This window comes from Oncorhynchus tshawytscha, linkage group LG16 (assembly GCF_018296145.1).
Source record: "Oncorhynchus tshawytscha isolate Ot180627B linkage group LG16, Otsh_v2.0, whole genome shotgun sequence".
Lineage (NCBI taxonomy): Eukaryota > Metazoa > Chordata > Actinopteri > Salmoniformes > Salmonidae > Oncorhynchus > Oncorhynchus tshawytscha.
The window spans coordinates 19,860,031-19,880,189 of record NC_056444.1 but is presented as its reverse complement, the minus strand read 5'-3'; the positions used below and the strand labels follow the sequence as shown (position 1 = coordinate 19,880,189).

Here is a 20,159-nt window from a genome sequence, read left to right as displayed (position 1 = left end):
CCCATTTCGACCTTAGAGAGCCAAAACTACATCTCCCATAATACAACGCCAGCACCAGTCTGCAGCTCAGCTAACAGTCTGCATCACAGAAAGGCATGCTAGCTAGCAACAGCAGCACTTTTTGCACTCTGTAAACTACACTGCTCAAACAAATAAAGGGAACACTAAAATAACACATCCTAGATCTGAATGAATGAAATATTCTTATTAACTACTTTTTTCTTTACATAGTTGAATGTGCTGACAACAAAACCACACAAAAATTATCAATGGAAATCAAATTTATCAACCCATGGAGGTCTGGATTTGGAGTCACACTCAAAATTAAAGTGGAAAACCACACTACAGGCTGATCCAACTTTGATGTAATGTCCTTAAAACAAGTCAAAATGAGGCTCAGTAGTGTGTGTGGCCTCCACGTGCCTGTATGACCTCCCTACAATGCCTGGGCATGCTCCTGATGAGGTGGCGGATGGTCTCCTGAGGGATCTCCTCCCAGACCTGGACTAAAGCATCCGCCAACTCCTGGACAGTCTGTTGGTGGATGGAGCGAGACATGATGTCCCAGATGTGCTCAATTGGATTCAGGTCTGGGGAACGGGCGGGCCAGTCTATAGCATCAATGCCTTCCTCTTGCAGGAACTGCTGTCACACTCCAGCCACATGAGGTCTAGCATTGTCTTGCATTAGGAGGAACCCAGGGCCAACCGCACCAGCATATGGTCTCACAAGGGGTTTGAGGATCTCATCTCGGTACCTAATGGCAGTCAGGCTACCTCTGGCGAGCACATGGAGGGCTGTGGGGCCCCCCAAAGAAATGCCACCCCACACCATGACTGACACACCGCCAAACCGGTCATGCTGGAGGATGTTGCAGGCAGCAGAACGTTCTCCACGGCGTCTCCAGACTCTGTCACGTCGGTCACATGTGCTCAGTGTGAACCTGCTTTCATCTGTGAAGAGCACAGGGCGCCAGTGGCGAATTTACCAATCTTGGTGTTCTCTGGCAAAAGCCAAATGTCCTGCACGGTGTTGGGCTGTAAGCACAACCCCCACCTGTAGACGTCCCGCCCTCATACCACCCTCATGGAGTCTGAGACACATGCACATTTGTGGCCTGCTGGAGGTAATTTTGCAGGGCTCTGGCAGTGCTCCTCCTGCTCCTCCTTGCACAAAGGCGGAGGTAGCGGTCCTGCTGCTGGGTTGTTGCCCTCCTACGGCCTCCTCCACGTCTCCTGATGTACTGGCCTGTCTCCTGGTAGCACCTCCATGCTCTGGACACTACGCTGACAGACACAGCAAACCTTCTTGCCACAGCTCGCATTGATGTTCCATCCTGGATGAGCTGCACTACCTGAGCCACTTGTGTGGGTTGTAGACTCATGCTCACGTCTCATGTCTCATGCTACCACTAGAGTGAAAGCACCGCCAACATTCAAAAGTGACCAAAACATCAGCCAGGAAGCATAGGAACTGTGGTCACCACCTGCAGAACCACTCCTTTATTGGGGGTGCCTTGCTAATTGCCTATAATTTCCACCTGTTGTCTATTCCATTTGCACAACAGCATGTGAAATGTATTGTCAATCAGTGTTGCTTCCTAAGTGGACAGTTTGATTTGACAGAAGTGTGATTGACTTGGAGTTACATTGTGTTGTTTAAGTGTTCCCTTTGTTTTTTTGAGCAGTGTATATTAATAACAATACAACTCTTAAGTTACATGTTTCAATAGTCTCACACTCCATATTAACATTATCTTCAGCATTAACCTTGGGATGTTTTATTTATTCGACGTTATGGACTTCTACAAAGGAGTAATCTGCAACCTTTCTCTCAGTGTTTTCTCGGACTGAGGAGAACGGGAGCTACGGGTAGTACCAGGGTGTTAGTAGGTGATGCAAGCACCCAGATGAAATAAAATACACTTAATGAAACAAAACCTGAAGATGTTAACATCATTCAGCTTCTGTAGCTGCCTACCTAACATCAACAGGCAGCACCAGTAGCGCAACAGTTAAAAATAGACACCAAAAGTAAAGTTCCTGGCGATCATAGCGATCTGACTCCCCCTGCTGTCTGAACTTGGAATATTCCTGTTCGCGGGCTTGGGCCACAGACCCTCAAACGGGTTATTTTATTTTTTATATAACTAGGCAAGTCAGTTAAGAACAAGTTCTTATTTTCAATGACGGCCTAGGAACAGTGGGTTAACTGCCTGTTCAGGGGCAGAACGACAGATTTGTACCTTGTCAGCTCGGGGGTTTGAACCTGCAACCTTCCGGTTACTAGTCCAACGCTCTAACCACTAGGCTACCCTGCCGCCCCTATCTGCCAATCACGGGAATGCCTGGAATGTTCTGATGCCGGGCATCCTGGCGGTTGGCGGAGTGGCGTGGAGGGGGGCTGGGCAGGGGGATGGAGCATTGGAAGTTAAGACCAGGTTTAGCCATTGTTCTCTCTCTTACGTCTGAGCTTCACAAGAGAAGGTCACAGTATATTTCATTTATTTGGTGTGGGCTACGGCCAAACAGTAGCCTGTGTAAATTTGGGTTAATAAACCGTCAATTCGTAAACTCAAGCCTCAGTCTGGACAATTGTTCCTTTATGATCTAGTCAGGTCATTACATTGGTGTCAGAAGTAAAAATGTTGTTAAAAGTTAGCCAGCTAGGTAGCTGACGTCTGTGGCTAGCTACCGTAGGTGAGAACGGGGGTTGAAAATGCTTCGAGGGAATCCGAAAGTAGAGGTAGGGGACGATTATGGCCAAGGAGGTGTGTGTGCATGGACGTCGGAGGATCTGGCTGAGGAGATCGCCAGGGCGTCGGAGCCCAGAGGCCGCTTGAGGGAGGATGTTAGAGTGATGGCGGCTGAAGCGGGCATGAGTCCTTCGTCGACTGTGTTTCGCGCGGATTCTGTTGGGCGGACCGAAGGGGTGACGTCGACGCGGCGGGACAAGGAATTTGGGGTTCAGGATGTAAACAAACATGGCGGCGCCCAGTTCCCGGCTTCGTCCATATCTGTTAAGACCCTGAAGTATTCCAGTAAGGCGGATTGGGAAGCTTTTCATGCTAAGTTTGAACTGTTAGTTCATTTAGGGGGGTGGTCGGATGAAGAAAGGGCACTGCAGTTGGCTTTATGCCTCACGGATGAAGCTCTGGCCTGTTTGATATTGATTAGCCCCAAGGACAGACATGATTATGGTGCTTTAGTTGGAGCACTGAGGAGGCGCTATGGACTGTGTGTACAGCCCGGGCTACTGCGCTCCGAACTGAGTAATAGACGCAGGCAGCCTGGAGAGCCTCTACGGGTGCTAGCTAATGACATTGAGAGCCTGTCTTGGTGGTCATAGGCTCACATGCCCCCCTCCGTGCAGAGCGAGTTAGCACGGGACCAGTTCATACAGGCGCTCTCTCCTACGGAGCTGCGCATACAGACCCAGCTGGCTCACCCATTGCAGATAGCCTTGGAGATGGCTTTGGAGAGGGAGCTGGTGTGGGCTGGGGCTTCAGCTGGGGCTTTGGTGGGGGTGCATGGAGAAATACCCTCTGTGCAGGCTGTGAGGCAGAGCAGCCCAGAGACGGAAAAGCTCAAAACACACGCCCTGGTCCCAGGGTCTGCTGGGGTTGTAGCCAGCCAGGCCATCTGCTCCGGGATTGCCCCATGTTCCCCAGAGCTCAGGGAAACGGCTCGGGGTCCACATAGACCTGGTAGTGCGGACCCCTGGCATTCTTTCCCAACCACCATCATCTTCAGGAGGAGCCCATCGGCACAGACGGGGAAGCAAAGCAAGTATCCTGGGGTTGGACTTTCTTAGGAGCACAGGCTGCCAGTTAGACCTAAATGGGGGCACACTGAGCTTCCAGGGAGGGCCGGCAGTCACCATGGTCCCCCCTAATGTCACATTCACACAACCCAACAACCCCTTTACTCCAACAGTTAAAGCAGCAAAGACTCATGGCTGCCCCCGCTCCCCCACATCTGTGTGTGACTTTTCTCCAGCCCCCCTGTCACCTACGGCTGTGTGTTACATTCCCCCAGCTACCTCCACGACACATCTCTCCGTTAGTCCGGGCCGCGCCCCCCCAGCCCAGCTACCCCAGATGGGAGAGGAGAGGACATTGTCTGCAGTGAGGGAGATATGGGGGAGGAACAGTGTTGGTCTTGACCCCGAGCAGCAGTAACGGTTGTGGCAGTTGCTGTTTGAATTCAGAGACAGCTTTGCGCTGAGTGAGGAAGAGGTGGGTCAGTCTCATCTGGTGCAGCATGAGATCGACACAGGTGATGCTCGACCCATCAAGATGCGTCCCCGCCGTATCCCGCTGGCACGCCAGGAGGCGGCAGACAAGGCTGTGTTGGAGATGCAGCGGGAAGACTTCATCGAGCCCTCAGACAGCCCCTGGGCGGCACCAATCGTCATGGTTCCTAAGAAGGTGGAGAGCTGAGGTTCTGTGCGGACTACAGGCGGCTGAATGAGGTAACCAGGAAGGACTCATACCCCATATCGATGAGTCACTGGACCTGGTTAGGGGGTCCTCCTGGTTCTCCTCACTAGACCTCCACAGTGGCTACTGGCGGGTGCCCCTCACCCCAGAGACCGGAGCCAAAACTGCGTTCTCCACTAACAGAGGACACTGGCAGTTCAAGGTCCTGTGCAACACTCCAGCTACTTTTGAGCATTTGATGGACAAGGTGCTGGATGGCATCCCCCGACAGCAGTGTCTGGTATACCTCTATGACATCCTGGCCCATGGCAGCACCTTCCAGTCAGCCCTGGTGGAGCTTCGGCGTGTGCTTGAGCGGGTGGCTACCGCAGGTCTGAAGCTCCACCCCGAGAAGTGCCACTTCATGAGGAGAGAGGTGTCCTTCTTGGGCCACTGAGTGGGGAAGGAGGGGATCAGCACCATGGAGGACAAGGTGGGGGCTGTCCGAGACTGGCCCACCCCCACCGACCAGCGTCAGCTGAAGAGCTTCCTGGGCCTGGCCTCGTACTACAGGAGGTTTGTACGGAGCTTCTCAAGCGTCGCTGCTCCCCTGAACCTCATGCTGCTGAAGGACAAGGCCTTCACTTGGACCGTGGAGTGTGACGAGGCCTTCAACACCCTCAACTGTGCACTGATCGAGGCCCCTGTGCTCGCCCCCCCTGACCTCACCTTGCCCTTTATCCTGGACACAGACGCGAGCAATGTGGGCATGGGTGGGGTGCTGGCCCAGGTGGGGCCAGAGGGGGAGAGAGTGGTGGCGTACTTCAGCAAAACATTTGACTAACATGAGCGCCGCTACTGTGTCACCCGGCGGGAGCTCTTGGCTGTTGTGGCTTCCGTCAAACACTTCAAGTACTACCTGGGTGGCCTGCCCTTTACTGTAAGGACTGACCACTCTGCTCTCCAGTGGCTCATGTCTTTCAGAGAGCCAGAGGGGCAGGTGGCTCGCTGGTTGGAGGAGCTTCAGCCGTATGACTTCACAGTAGTGCACAGGGCAGGGGCACGCCACTCCAACGCCATGTCCCATCGGCCCTGTACTGCAGACAGCTGCCGCCACTGTGAGCGGAGAGAGGGACGGGAAAGAGAGCAGTGTGCAGAGTAGGGGGTCTGTGCCACAGTGTGTCGGGCAAGCGGGCCTGTCTGCTGTGAGCTGCAGACTGTCGACGTGGCTGAATGGGGGCAGCAGCAGGGACAGGACACAGACCTACAGCCAGTGCTACAGTGGGTAGAAGCACAGGTGAGGCCACCATGGGAAGAGGTGACAGCGCTCTCACTCGCGAGCAAAGGGTTGTGGTGAAAGTTTGAGAGACTGCAGCTGGCTGATGTTGTGCTACAGCGGGCATGGAAGGAATCAGCTACGGGAGAGGAGAGGTGGCAGGTGGTGGTCCCAAAAGCACTGCGGGAGGCTGTGCTCCAGAGTACTCATGGGGGGGTGGGGACTGGACACTTTGGGACACTCCGCCGCCTCTGTCAGGGCTTTAACTGGGGGCAGCACAAGAGGGATGTGGAGGACTTTTGTCACCGCTGTGACCAATGCACAGCGAGAAATGGCCCCCCAGGCCGCTCTCATGCTCAGCTCCAACAGTTGCCATTGGGGGCTCCCATGGAGAGGGTGGGATGTAGTTGGGCCGTTCCCCACCACAGACAGTGGAAACCGCTGGGTGCTCACGGCCATGGACTATTTCACAAAATGGCCCGAGGCCTAGGCTCTGCCTGACCAGGAGGCAGAGACCATCGCCGATGCCCTGACAGTGGGGATGTTCAGCAGGTTTGGAGCTGCAGAGTCCATCCACAGCGACCAAGGCAGAAACTTTGAGTCCCGTGTGTTCGCCACCATGTGTGAGAGGCTGGGTACGCACAAGACCTGCACTACTCCTCTCCATCCTTAAAGTGATGGCCTTGTGGAGCGCTTCAACAAAACGCTTGGACAGCAGCTGGCCATCGTCTCTGCCAAACACCAGCGTGACTGGGACAAGCACCTGCCTATGGTCCTCATGGCATGCCGCTCCGCTGTCCAAGACTCCACCTCCTGCACTCCTGCCCTCCTCATGCTGGGGAGAGAGATTCGCACCCCTGCGGAGATGGCATTTGGTTGGCCACTGCATAGCCCTCATGTTCCCCCGGGGCCGGAGTATGCCTGGAGACAGCCCACACCTTCGCCAGAGAGCAGCTGGTGAATGCAGGTGTGAGGCAGAAAAGGAACTACGACATGCACACCCAGGGAAGGCACTTTGTGGCTGGGGAGCTGGTCTGGGTCTACAGCCCCCTAAGAAAAAAAGGCAGATGCCCCAAGTTGGACAGTCACTGGGTGGGACCCTGCAGCGTCCTGGAGAGGGGAGGTTGTTTACCGGTGCAGCTTCCTCCCAGGGGGAGAAAGGTGGCACTGCACCAGGACAGGTTAGCCCCATACAGAGGGGCCTCTTCTCCCCAAACCCCAGGGACCCCCACAATTCCCCTCTCTGGCAATGACATTCTCCAGGCATCCACCCCGAGGTGCCCCAGACAAGGCTCCAGACAACCCACTCCCCCGGTCTCCCTCCCTGTGTCACCGCGTGGTTCCCCGGAGCCACGGACTGTATTCCCCATTCCTTCTTCCTTGTCCCCCATATCACTTCCTTCATCCCCTGGGTCCCAGAGGGGCAGCCCCTTGCCACAGATGGAGCCCCCTGTTTCACATCTGGACACTGACCATCACGGCCACGCAGGCAAAGGAGACCTCCGGGTCGCTTCAGAGACTTTGTTTGTTCCCTCAGGGATGAGGGATTTTGTGGTGGGGGGTAGTGACCCGCACAGACAGCTGTGTGTTATGTGTTAGGCTATTAGTGGGTTGTGTTATACCAGTGTTCGCGGGGTCCGACATGCCAATCAACCTGCTGTCTGCCAATCACGGGAATGCCTGGAATGTTCTGATGCCGGGCTGCGGAGTGGCGTGGAGGGGGGCTGGGCAGGGGGATGGAGCATTGGAAGTTAAGACCAGGTTTAGCCATTGTTTTCTCTCTTACATCTGGCCTTCCTAAGAGAAGGTCACAGTTGGTTTGTGGGGCATCTTTCATTTATTTGGCGTAGGCTACGGCCAAAACAGTAGCCTGGGTAAATTGGGGTTAATAAACCCTCAATTCATAAACTCAAGCCTTAGTCTGGACAATTGTTCCTTTATGATCTAGTCAGGTCATTACAAAATATTAGCTAGTATAAATAGTATTAACTAGTGCACGGTCTTAGCTAGTCACGTTTAGCAGACATAAAACACAGCTAACCAAGTCATGTAATCAGTTTAGTTACTACAAAAATGGAATCGAATCTCTCTTGGTGGCAAAAAAACAACAGAAAAATAGCTAAATTACATAAGTTGATTTGGTTTAGAGACGGACAACCCGATTTTCATTGCATAGTAACCCCAAACGTTTGCCCTCGAGGTCACATAGCTTACTGTTGCTTCGATGATTGGACCAGAAAGGTGACATGTATTGCCGCAAGATATTTGTTCAACCGCCAGGTGGCATTGTAAACAGGCAAACAGCAGATTCTTTCCAAACACTTGATACACGTCCTCTGCTCATAAGAGACACATTTCAACAAAAACAGACAAAGGAAAACCATCATCAACATCAGGAATTTTATTATTAAACTGATGTTTGAAAATACAGGTTTACACTTATCAACTCAAATGAATAGAACAGGATGACATCACTATTTGGTAACAGAGAGAATCAGAATAGACAACGGAAAAGCACAGACCGTAATACCCTCATCATCCACCAGCCCTAAAACAACACCACGGTCTATTGACACACACACACTGCATAAATTCACACTTGACAGGAAATGTACGTATGTGTTTGTGCATGTTTGGTGTGTTCTGGTGGCCTTTCAGGTTCTAATTTGAGGCTGTGTGGGACATTCAGAACAAACACTTACAAAGAGTAGAAAATAAAAACTCTACAAAAACTAAGCAATCATGATGAAACAATAATGAGGACATTTTAAAAGAACAAAACACAGGTTATGAACCTTATCCAAATGTGCTGATCTTTTTTTCTGCTTGAGGACTCCCTCTCCTCATTCCCTCCACCCTGGTCCTGCATAACCCCCCTCCCTCAAACCCTCTGCTCCCCCGTCAGGTATAAAAATAAAGATCTGGGACAGACTGTTACACCCCGACCTCCCCTGGACAGCTCTAGAAGTCGCCCTTAGGCACAGGTCTAGAATAAACGTACCCTCCCAAATCCACCTACATGGACTGTGACCCATTAAACAACCTTGGACAGTTCTGGAAGTCACAGATCTAGGATCAGCTTACCCTCCCCAAATCCTAACCGTTCCCTTTGCCCCTCTATCTCTTGCCCCTCTTGTTTCCCACCGGGGGCTTCTTGAGCTGCAGCAGTGGACCTCCAGTGCCGAAGCCCGTGGCGGGAGGGTTGGACACGCCAAACGTCAGGCCTGCAGACGCGTTGAGGCCGGGGCTACTGAAGTTAAACCCTGAACTACTGTTGCTTCCAAAACCTGGAGAGAAGGAGATAGGAGAAACAGAAGAGGACATGAGTTATTCAAATAATGAGTATGCTCACAGGGAGTGTGTGTGTCTGCTAAAACACCCTCCAGAGAGCTTGCACAAGGAGGTAAGGTGTGTGTGTGTACCTGCACTCAGGCTCCCTCCCGAGGGCTTGCTGGCAGAGGAGAAACCAAATGAGGAGCCCCCCGTCGCTACCCCCCCGAAACCTGGACCCCCACCAAACACTGCAGGGGAGAGAGATTGAGGGAGCCAAGCTTTAGGGACACACACTCACTATGCTGCTACTACATGAGGGAGAGAGCTTAGCTTCATGGACACACCACACACACAACTACTGCAAGAGTGAGAGAAATAACAGTAGCTAAGCCTCTGTAATGGCTCTCACAAACAGGGTATAGTAGAAGTAACTGTCTCCAATGACGAGAGTAAAGCATAGAGACCCACTACATACCACAGCTACAGGCAGACGGTTTCAGCCCTAGATAGTGAAGAGCTTAACACACACCACATACATTCCTAACACTGCCAACAGTCTTCCACACACAAAGAGGGGGAGAAATGGAGGGAGGTTGCGAGTGAGAAAAGATACATAGTAGCGATGGATGAGGAAGAGGAAAAGACTAGATGTAAAAAGAGGTAGTACCTCCGAGACCTGAGGTGCCCAAGCTAGAGCCCACTCCCAAGGCAAAGGGGTTTCCCAAGCCAGACCCCAGGGACACCTGGCTCCCTGAGACAGAGAGAGCACACAGCTTACTCCTCTGGACTAGGGAGTGTCCGTTTGTGTGTGTGTTACTGAAGTCAAGTTCCCCCTTTCCTCTGCAACGTTCAGTAGTGATATAGGCTGTGTGTGTGTGTCCACAAGAGAGTGAACAGAGTAACATGTCAGGACCCCGTGGATCAGTGGTTCTGTATCACATTCCACCAGACTACGTCTAAGCCCAACCTCCTGTCTCACCCCAACACTAACCTTACTGCCACATCGAAGTTGTTCCCTTTGAGATAATCCCTACACATTTCTACAAATACATTAGCAACTGTGGATAGATTTTCACAGATAAAATAGTCAAACAAATGTGACTGTGGTAGAAACATGTCTGCTAGTTCCTTCACTCTGAACCTCCGTGCACCTGTATCGTTTCTCAAATTGGATTTTAGAGATGCAAACTCAGCTTGGTTTTTAGCATCATCCAAAAAGTGTACTCATTAATTCTCTTAAATCCAATTGGGTGTTCAAAAATCAGTAATTTACCAGTCAAAAAGAAACAAAGACAAAGTCGCTCCTTTAAAACGGATTTATTGTCAATTTAAAGCAATACCACTTACATATAAACAGACACAGTTAAAGGACACAACCGATTGTTAATTCCTAGCCGCTATATTGCATTTCACAAGTCTTCCAAAACTATTCAAGATTCCAAGAGTGAAGGAACTAGCATGTGCTAGGAAAAATGCATCGCAAAATTATTATTAATATATGTCTAGTTTCAAAAGGCACACAATATTATATAGTATCAGATATATGCATCATCGTCAACAACAAGCATTGGTTATACTTAGATTAAACACACCATTCTAAACAAAAGCACTCTGAACCAGAGTGAAGATGAGGGGTGTGTTCAGTGATGCAACACGTTCTGTACGTTGAAGACAGAAATGTAATGAATAGAGCTGATGACTCCCTATTCTACAACACATTTCTATCTGAGCGTTCTATAACATCACACCCTCCTGAACAGGCCACAGAATTGGCATCTGTGTTTTTGTCTGAAAATACACCTTCCCCAGCCAATACCAGTGTTCTACAAACATCCCAGCACTTCACTGGCTCCAACTAGCTATTCCTCTGAGTCTGAACACTGTCTGAGTGGACGGACAGTCTCTCAGCCAGTCAGTCCAACCACAACTAGTAGTCATTTATTTATTTAAGTAGGCAAGCCAGTTAAGAACAAATTCTTATTTACAATGACGGCCTACCAAAAGGCCTCCTGCAGGGACGGGGGCTGGGATTAAAAAAACAAAAGCTATCGGACCTTCTGACCTCATTGAACCCCTTCAAAAAGCCCCAAGACATTCATCATAGTCCTGTTAGCCAGCCCTGTCACATTAACAGGAGTTTGCTATGTAGAGCAGACCACGAGTTATAGAAACCAACCACAGAGTTCCAGAACTAATTTACGTGTTCCAGTTTCACAACTATTTAGCTACTCATTCTAGAACAATCAAAGTTTCAGTGGTTCTGGAATGCTAGCGTGAAATGGAGGACAGACGGGTCAGTCCAGAGCAGCAGTTGGTTAATCTCGGAGCACAAAATGGCCGACTCTGAATAGAGAAAAATACTGATTTTTGGCACTAATGATCCAACTGGCCTTCCCAAGGCAGTCGATACGAGCAGCACGTTCACTCGGTTTCTCCCCTGTAAAACTAGTGAGTGACGTAACACCGTAGCCCTTCTATTAAATAGAATGGATTATGGAACTAAAGAGAACTAGGTTCCATCTGTACAGATAGACTGTGCGTCATCAGCCCCTCTGCCATCTATATCCTGGAGTGAGGTAGACCTGCATGGTAGACCACCTGCCAGTGTTAAGTAGTGTGTGTAGGAAATACTCATAAATCACAATCATTATCTTAGTCAAAAGGTTATTGTAGAATGCATAGTGATGAATTGAAAGTGATATGGACTGTCAGGTAGAAGTGGGTGTCTTGTCTGTGGTTAAAATTACTGTACAACGGTTATTACCGGCTGAGGCAGTCATTGTCCTGTCTACAATGCGGATACAGTCACACACACACAGACAAGCACACACCTGGCCACTAGCAACCAGAGCCTGCTGTTATTGCTATTACAACTAAAGACGCTGCCGTTGTTACAAAAAGGAATGCATATGTTCAACAGTTAAAATCTTTCACCGAAATTAAAACACCCTTTTGATGCGAGACCTGTGCAGTAAATTATAATATCTTCTTTAAACACTAAGCTATACACTGTCAGATCGTCTTGAACTTTTAAAATGTCATCCTGAAATATAGGTGAAGCATGTCAATCAAAGACAAAATGACAGATGCCGAGAAAACAGACAAATCATTACTCATTACATACAACCTAGTTGGGAAGGGAGATCTGCTGGTCTAAGGCTGGTGTGTGTGTGTGTGTGAGAGAGAATGAGTGTGTGTGATTTAAGTGCTTATCAAGACTGCTACCACACAGTGAAAGCTACATTACTGCTTTATGAAAACACACAAACACAACTGTGTCCTAATCTAAACCAGTTTGTTCAGGAAAATCCTAATAATAATTTATAAAAGGTTGAGACCCAATTTCCGAACTAAACCGATTTGGACAGTTGCGTCCTAATCGAAGACACAGAGCACACTCACTTGGAACCACCACGTTACACCATCCAGAAGTCCAGAGTAACTACCTATGATATTTTATTCAATAAAACCAAAGCAGTTAAGCTTCACAAAAAAAGCACCTTCAATAAATATAGATAATCAAGAACCCATTCAATATAAATTAAGCGACTGAACCCAAAGAGAATGTAGCCTCCACTTATTCAAAAGATTATGGTCTAGAGAGTCTGGGACAGATGAGAGCTGTGAATAAATACCCAGTGATACGAGTCCTGCCTTCCTTGTTTTTAGTCTCATCTCCAGTAATCTGAGCACTCTACACTTTTTCAATCATCTTAAAAAGCCACAGATTCACTGAGAAACTGTTAAGTGCTTCTCTTATGGAGGGAGAGACAGAGAGACAGAGAGAGAGGGGGAGATGAAGGGAAAGCAGAGAGCCAAGTAATGGCCCCTGCTACGTTGATGAACAGGCAGTTCCAACACCACCGCAGAAAGATTGCTTTGGGTCTAATGCCTGTGAGGAAAAGGTCTTCTCACACGTATAGAGCAGAACCACTGGAGAAAAACAAACTGAACACGGTTTGGAACTTACTATGTTGATTTTACATTCTCCTCTTTCTCCTTCCCTCCATTTCTCTCCCTCTTTCCAGAGAAAGAAAACACAAACTAACCTAAAAGTTGGGCACTGGCTACATTTTTATTCTGTCCCACTTTCCTTCTCTCCCCCTACATCTCTCTCCTCCCCCCTCTCTCTGTCAGACTGAGGGGTGGTAAGGTGAAAGGTCAAAGGTGAGGGGGTCAGGGTTCTAGAACTTGAAGGCGGAGGTCAGACCTGGGCCGGGCTGCTGCTGCTGGCTCAGCGTGGCTGCCATGGCGACCGCCGCCGCATTGGGGATGCTGCTGAAGGGGGCGGGGCCAGTGGTGATGCGTGGGGCACTCTGCCACTTCTTACTGGCCACCCGCTTGGACTCGAAGACGTCCGTGGAGTCCTCCAGGAAGGCCCGGCGGTATCCCAGGTACTGCTGCTTCAGGGTCTACAGATACCCCAGAGGAAGAACCTCAATCACTTCATTCAAAATACTCAATATTTATTTCTGTAACAAGGTGATTTCTTATAGAACAGTCAACAGTGATGTCTGTAGGACTTACCTTGACGTTCTCGTGTACTGACTGGAGCTGAGCAGCCAGAGCCACAAACGTCTGGTACAACTTCTGCATGGCCAGTGACAGATCTACACACAATATTCAGTGAAGAGAGACAGAAACACACACATAAAGACTATGAAGAAAGTCAAGAGTCTGTGTATGTATGTGTGTGTGTATGTATGTATGTTACCCTGTGGTGTGATGTGTGATCCACTGCCCTGTGTAGTAAGGTGATTCTCCAGTTCCTCTATCTGCTGTCTGTACTGCTGCAACTGAACCTCAAACTGTTCCACTAAACACCGGAAATAACTACAGACAGAGAGAAAGAATGAGACAGGATTGAATTTATTATGGCTAAAATACAGTACATTCATCTGTGGTTAAAAATCAAAAAGGGGTATGGTACATTATATATACTCACACAAGAGTATGTGGACACCCCTTTAAATGAGTGATTCACCTATTTCAGCCACACCCATTGCTGACAGGTGCATCAAGCACACTGCCATGCAATCTCCATAGACAAACATTGGCAGTAGAATGGCCTTCCTGAAGAGCTCTGTGACTTTCAACATGGCACCGTCATAGGATGCCACCTTTCCAACAAGTCAGTTGATCAAATTTCTGGCCTGTTAGAGCTGCCTCGGTCAACTGTTAATTCTGTTATTGTGAAGTGGAAACGCCTAGGAGCAGCAACGGCTTAGCCGCGAAGTGGTAGGCCACGAGCTCACAGAACGGGACAGCCAACTGCGGAAGCGTGTAAAAACCTGTCCTCGGTTGAAACACTCACTACCGAGTTCCAAACTTCCTCTGGAAGCAACTTCAGCACAATAACTGTTTGTCGGGAGCTTCATGAAGATCACCATGCGCAATGCCAAGCATCGGCTGGAGTGGTGTAAAGCTTGTCGCTATTGGACTCTGGAGCAGAGGAAACGTGTTCCTTGGAGTGATGAATCACGCTTCACCATCTGGCAGTCCAACAGACAAATCTGGTTTTGGCGGAAGCCAGGAGAACGCTACCTGCCCTAATGCATAGTGCCAACTGTCAAGCTTGGTGGAGGGGGAATAATGGTCTGGGGCTGTTCTCATGGTTCGGGCTAGGCCCCTTAGTTCCACTGAAGGGAAATCTTAACGCTACAGCATATAATGACATTCTAGGCGATTCTGTGCTTCCAACTTTGTGGCAACAGTTTGGGGAAGGCCCTTTTCTGTTTCACCATGACAATGTCCCTATGCACAAAGCGAGGTCCATACAGAAATGGTTTGTCGAGATTGGTGTGGAAGAACTTGACTGGCCAACACCGAGTTCTGGCCTCAACCCCATCGAACACCTTTGGGATGAATTGGCGCTTTGACTGCGAGCCAGGCCTAATTGCCCAAAATCAGTACCCGACCTCACTAATGCTCTTGTGGCTGAATGGAAGCAAGTCCCCACAGCAATGTTCCAACATCTAGTTGAAAGCCTTCCCAGAAGAGTGGAGGCTGTTATAGCAGCAAAGGGGGGACCAACTCCATATTAATGCCCATGATTTTGGAACAAGATAGTCGACGAGCAGGTGTTCACATACTTTTGATCATGTAAGTTCAGGGGGATATAACAATGATGGTGATAGGAATACTCACTCATAGGGAGCTGTGTTGTCGTGCTGGAGTCCAGGGGGAGTCTTCTGAGTCCGCAGAGCTATGTCTGCATTCTTCAACTCCTAGACGAGGAGGGTTAGGAGAGAGGGACTATGACGTTCAGCAACAGTAAGGGCATGTGTATTTTGAGCCTTAATTCCTCAAAGGACAATGTGACATCAGCGTGTGTACCTGCGCAGTCTCCATCTTCAGTTTGTCTATAGCCAGGGCGTTTCTCTGTAGTCCCGAAGCGCTGACAGACAGCAGCTGTTTGAGACTCTTGATATCGTCCTGAACCTTCAGCATGGCTTTAGATGACATCCTGCTGATCTCCTCGTGAACCTGCTTCTGCTCCTTCACAAACTTCCTACAGGACGGAGAACTCACACGTCAACACAATGCATCTTCATGACCAACGATGTGCAAACAGTACTGTTAGAGCCACACACACTAACATGGGGTGTAGTTGAAGAAAAGTACTGATTTACGTACTGGAAGTTGTCTACATCCTGACAGATGACTGGAGGCAAATTTTCATCTTTCAAAGCTTTACTGTCTCTGAGAGTGAGAGGAAAGAAAAATAAACAGGGACAAGAGTCAGATATATTACCTATTATGATGACCATTATAAACAATTGGTCAAGAAATGACACTGTGGACACTCATTGGTCCAGACAGCTGTCAATCAGTAGGACTCACTGTGGGCTGGCCCCTGATGATTTGTCGCTTTTCTTCTCTGAGGAGGTGCTGAAGTCAACTCCTCCCAGTCCAAGGCTGGGGGCCGCTGACACCGCCGTGGAGGTAGAGGCCAGGGAACCTAACGTCAACCCCCCTGATCCGAGAGTGGTCTGGCCCAAACCTGAAAACATTAACACAAATAAACACACCGACACTCACAAACACAATCATGCAAATGTTAGTCTGACACCCATACAAACCTAACGCAAACCCCAGTCCTCCAAGAGTGGACTGACTCAGACCTAAGATCAACACATAATCAAAAAGGTGTTAGTCACACACACACACGAGACAGATCATTCATTACCTCCAAATAAGGAATGTAGTGAAAAGACAGAGATAAGAGACAGAAATTGAAAAAGATAGGTGTGATGAGACTAGAAGTCGACCGATTATGATTTTTCAACGCCGATACTGATTATTGGAGGACCAAACAAGCCGATACCGATTAAAAATCGGCCCGATTTTATTTATTTGTAATAATAACATTTACAACAATACTGAATGAACACTTATTTTAACTTAATATAATACATCAATAAAAATCTATTTAGCCTCAAATAAATAAATGAAACATGTTCAATTTGCTTTAAATAATGCAAAAACAAAGTTTGGAGAAGTAAAAGTGCAATATGTGCCATGTAAAAAAAGCTAACGTTTGAGTTCCTTGTTCAGAACATGAGAACATATGAAAGTTGGTGGTTCCTTTTAACATGAGACTTCAATATTCCAAGTTAAGAGGTTTTAGGTTGTAGTTAATATAGTATTTATAGGACTATTTCTATACCATTTGTATTTCATATACCTTTGACTATTGGATGTTCTTATAGGCAAATATAGTATTGCCAGTGTAACAGTACAGCTTCCGTCCCTCTCCTCGCCCCTTCCTGGGCTCGAACCAGGAACACATCGACAACAGCCACCCTCGAAGAAGCGTTACCCATCGCTCCACAAAAGCCGCAGCCCTTGCAGAGCAAGGGGAATAACTACTCCAAGTCTCAGAGCGAGTGACGTTTGAAACGCTATTAGCGCGCACCCCGCTAACTAGCCAGCCATTTCACATCGGTTACACCAGCCATTAGGCTGATAGGCTTGAAGTCATAAACAGCGCAGTGCTTGCGAAGAGCTGCTGGCAAAACGCACAAAAGAGCTGTTTGAATGAATGCTTACGAGCCTGCTGCTGCCTACCATCACTCAGTCAGACTGCTCTATCAAATCATAGACTTAATTATAACATAACACACAGAAATATGAGCCTTAGGCCATTAATATGGTCAAATCCGGAAACTATCATTTCGAAAACAAAACGTTTATTATTTCAGTGAAATACGGAACCATTCAGTATTTTATCTAACGGGTGGCATCCCTAAGTCGAAATATTCTTGTTACATTGCACAACCTTCAATGTTATGTCATAATTATGTAAAATTCTGTTGCATATACCCTGACTCTGCGTGCAATGAGTGCAAGAGAAGTGACATGATTTCACCTGGTTAATATTGCCTGCTAACCTAGATTTCTTTTAGCTAAATATGAAGGTTTCAAAATATATACTACTGTGTGCTGATTTTAAGAAAGGCATTGGTGTTTATGGTTAGGTACAGTTGTCCAACGATTGTGCTTTTTTTTGCAAATACGCTTTTGTTAAATCATCCCCCAGCGTTGCATTGATTATAGGACACGCTAGATAAACTAGTAATATCATCAACCACGTGTAGTTATAACTAGTGATTATGATTGATTGCTTGTTTCTTGTAAGATAAGTTTAATGCTAGCTAGCAAATTACCTTGGCTTCGCGTAACAGGCAGTCTCCTCGTGGAGTGCAACGAGAGGCAGGTGGTTATAGCGTTGGACTCGTTAACTATAAGCTTGCAAGATTGGATCCCCCGAGCTGACAAGGTGAAAATCTGTCATTCTGCCCCTGAACAAGGCAGTTAACCCACCGCTCCTAGGTCGTCATTGAAAATAAGAATGTGTTCTTTAACATACTTGCCTAGTTAAATAAAAGGTATATATAAAAAAAATATTTAAAAAAAATCAGCGCCCAAAAATACCGATTGTTATGAAAACTTGAAATCGTCCCTAATTAAATCGGCCATTCCGATCAATCGGTCAACCTCTAGATGAGACCCAGAGAGAGATATGTGTAATTAACTAACCAGTAGGATCCATGCTGGATAACAGAGAGAGACAGAGATATTTAGTTAACTAACCAGTAGTAGCCATGTTAGAGAACATACTGGAACCCAGCGATAGACCTGTGGATGGGGCTGTACTTGCGGCCACACCCCCTAGGTTGAGAGAGAATCCTGTGGCTCCTTGCTGTGGCGCAGTGGAGGTGAGGACTGAGCCTAGTGTCAGTCCTGCCCCTGTGGGGGCTGAGGAGGCTGCAGTGAGGGAGAAGGGTTGGGCCGAGGCAGAGGGTTTATTGAAGGTCATACTGAAGCCCGTGGTAGGGGCTGTAGAGGCTGCTGGGGCACCTGGGAGAGACAGCAGGTAGAGCAGGGTTAAAGGTAGACTCAACCATAGGACAGCCTCACCCACAGGCATTAACAAATTAATCTGCCAAGACAGGGACTATTGTATCATCATGCGAAGGCACAGACTGGGATGAGCCAATGGTAGCAGTGGAGGTCTTGACTGATGTGGAGCTACATTGATAGTAAGCTCACCTAATGTAAGGCCGTGGGTGGGTGCAGGAGCACCATAACTACAATAGTCACCTACACCTAAATGTATGTCTGTGTATTTCTTTGTGCTTGTTGGTAGGAAACATCAAGCATGAGGCAGGTCTGCAGAGGGAAAGAGATCGACAGGCCATGTTGAAAACGTGTGTGCCTACCTGAGGCAGGAGTGTTAAAGGAGAACCCCCCAGTAGGTTTTTGTGAGAATAGTGACCCGCCCAGGCCCAGAGAAGAGGTGGTGGTGGTGGAGGCTGGGGCTGTAGCACCCAGAGCTCCACCCAGAGTAAACCCACCTGTACCTGCTGCAGCTGGGGTACTAGAGAAAGGGGTGAGAAAAAAAGTGGGGGAGATAGAGGGAATAAGTACAAAACATTACATGACTTTGCAGTATGACTCACCATATTTACAGACGTGCAATATGCCGCTGTCACAATTACAATGTATATCTGCTGAATACGAACAGTACGTAGCTATGACATAGAAAAGGCCGAAGTCTAAACCCCACACTGAATACAAACTTCTCTCTCATATAATACACACACACACACACACACACACACACACACATATATATATATATATATATATAAAAAACAACAACTAGTTGACACACCCATAATATATATTAGCAGTTTGACACACTTACATCAGAGCGCTGTTTGCATGATTACTTCTACATCGATATTTAGTTAGCTACAATACATCCTGGGTAACCCTCGCTGTATCGACATATCCGCGAGATAAAGCTAACGTACGTCAGCCGTACAATTCTTACCTGGCAGCGGCTCCAAACGAAAACCCTCCGCCAGCGTTGGTGGAACCAATAGACCCGGATCCGAAATTAAAGCCTGACATTTTTAAGCAACAACCAAGTTTCTAGTTAGTCAAACTTTATCTAACTGACTGTTCGATAGCTGTTAGCTAGCTTTGAAAGGCACGAACGCCCGCGTGCAGGCCAGTGTGACTGTGGCTACGAAGTCATGGTAACGTGAAAGAAAATAAAAACATACTATTCGGCGATTTAAACTCACACGCTTAGTAACGTATACACATTTACAGCGATCTGAAAGGTAATTAATCCGTTATGCATATAGTTAAACAGCACTAAAATGTTAGCTTCCTTCTCAAAACTGTTTTTTCCGAATCCGCGCTTTACCCTCAATGTACTTTCCGGTTATTGTGGCCTGCTGGGATACTGGAGGACTTGGCAGATTGGACGGTCATATGGGGACATCTAGCGATTGCTATCATGTTTTTGAAGAAGTAAAAATTCGCTTTAATTATTTGTCAGTTTGAGAACGGGTTTTAAATACATACATGTGTCACGATGGAACGATTACAGAATGTGTGCAAATAGTAATAAGTGGTGGAGTAATGCCTAACAAGAATATCCTCTACTTAGACTACTCTGAATTCGATGTCTGATGGATGGGTGAAACATTTCACATAACGCCTGGAATCTGTACTACGTTTAAAAAAAAAGAAGTATTATACAAAATACAAATCAACAATTTATATTGTTACATCATACAAAACAGAACACATGTATTAACGAGAAAATACTAAAACATACAAAAAAGATCAAGTAATAAAAAAATAAACAATCAAACAATGGAATCTGCA

At 47.7% G+C, this 20,159-nt stretch overlaps 1 protein-coding gene across 6 annotated transcripts; it reads right to left on the bottom strand.

Moving 5' to 3' along the window:
• Nucleotides 1–8,082: 8,082 nt before the first annotated feature.
• On the bottom strand, nucleotides 8,083–20,117 carry LOC112237657 (nucleoporin p58/p45). 6 transcript variants are annotated; one of them, XM_024406247.2, is made up of 14 exons: nucleotides 19,312–20,117; nucleotides 18,830–18,852; nucleotides 18,066–18,332; nucleotides 16,052–16,093; nucleotides 15,813–15,972; nucleotides 15,606–15,671; nucleotides 15,306–15,480; nucleotides 15,117–15,196; nucleotides 13,684–13,802; nucleotides 13,497–13,579; nucleotides 13,180–13,381; nucleotides 9,637–9,720; nucleotides 9,119–9,217; nucleotides 8,083–8,983 (listed from the first exon to the last, which is right to left on the bottom strand). In XM_024406247.2, the coding sequence occupies exons 1-14, from the start codon at nucleotides 19,389–19,391 to the stop codon at nucleotides 8,814–8,816; spliced, it is 1,650 nt and encodes a 549-aa protein (XP_024262015.1). In that variant the 5' UTR covers nucleotides 19,392–20,117; the 3' UTR covers nucleotides 8,083–8,813. The 6 variants fall into 6 exon arrangements, with proteins under 6 accessions (XP_024262015.1, XP_024262012.1, XP_024262017.1 ...); XM_024406244.2 differs by having other exon boundaries at nucleotides 18,695–18,852; nucleotides 19,312–20,112; XM_024406249.2 differs by lacking the exon at nucleotides 16,052–16,093 and having other exon boundaries at nucleotides 19,312–20,116.
• Between the last annotated feature and the right edge of the window lie 42 nt (nucleotides 20,118–20,159).

Excerpts from the sequence above, each read along its gene's own strand:
- LOC112237657 (XM_024406244.2), bottom strand. The coding sequence starts at position 19,391 with ATGTCAGGCTTTAATTTCGGATCCGGGTCTATTGGTTCCACCAACGCT. Across the intron at positions 15,973-16,051 it reads AGGACTGGGGTTTGCGTTAG|GTTTGGGCCAGACCACTCTC; the intron begins GTTTGTATGGGT and ends TAATGTTTTCAG. Across the intron at positions 8,984-9,118 it reads GGGAGGGAGCCTGAGTGCAG|GTTTTGGAAGCAACAGTAGT; the intron begins GTACACACACAC and ends CCTTCTCTCCAG.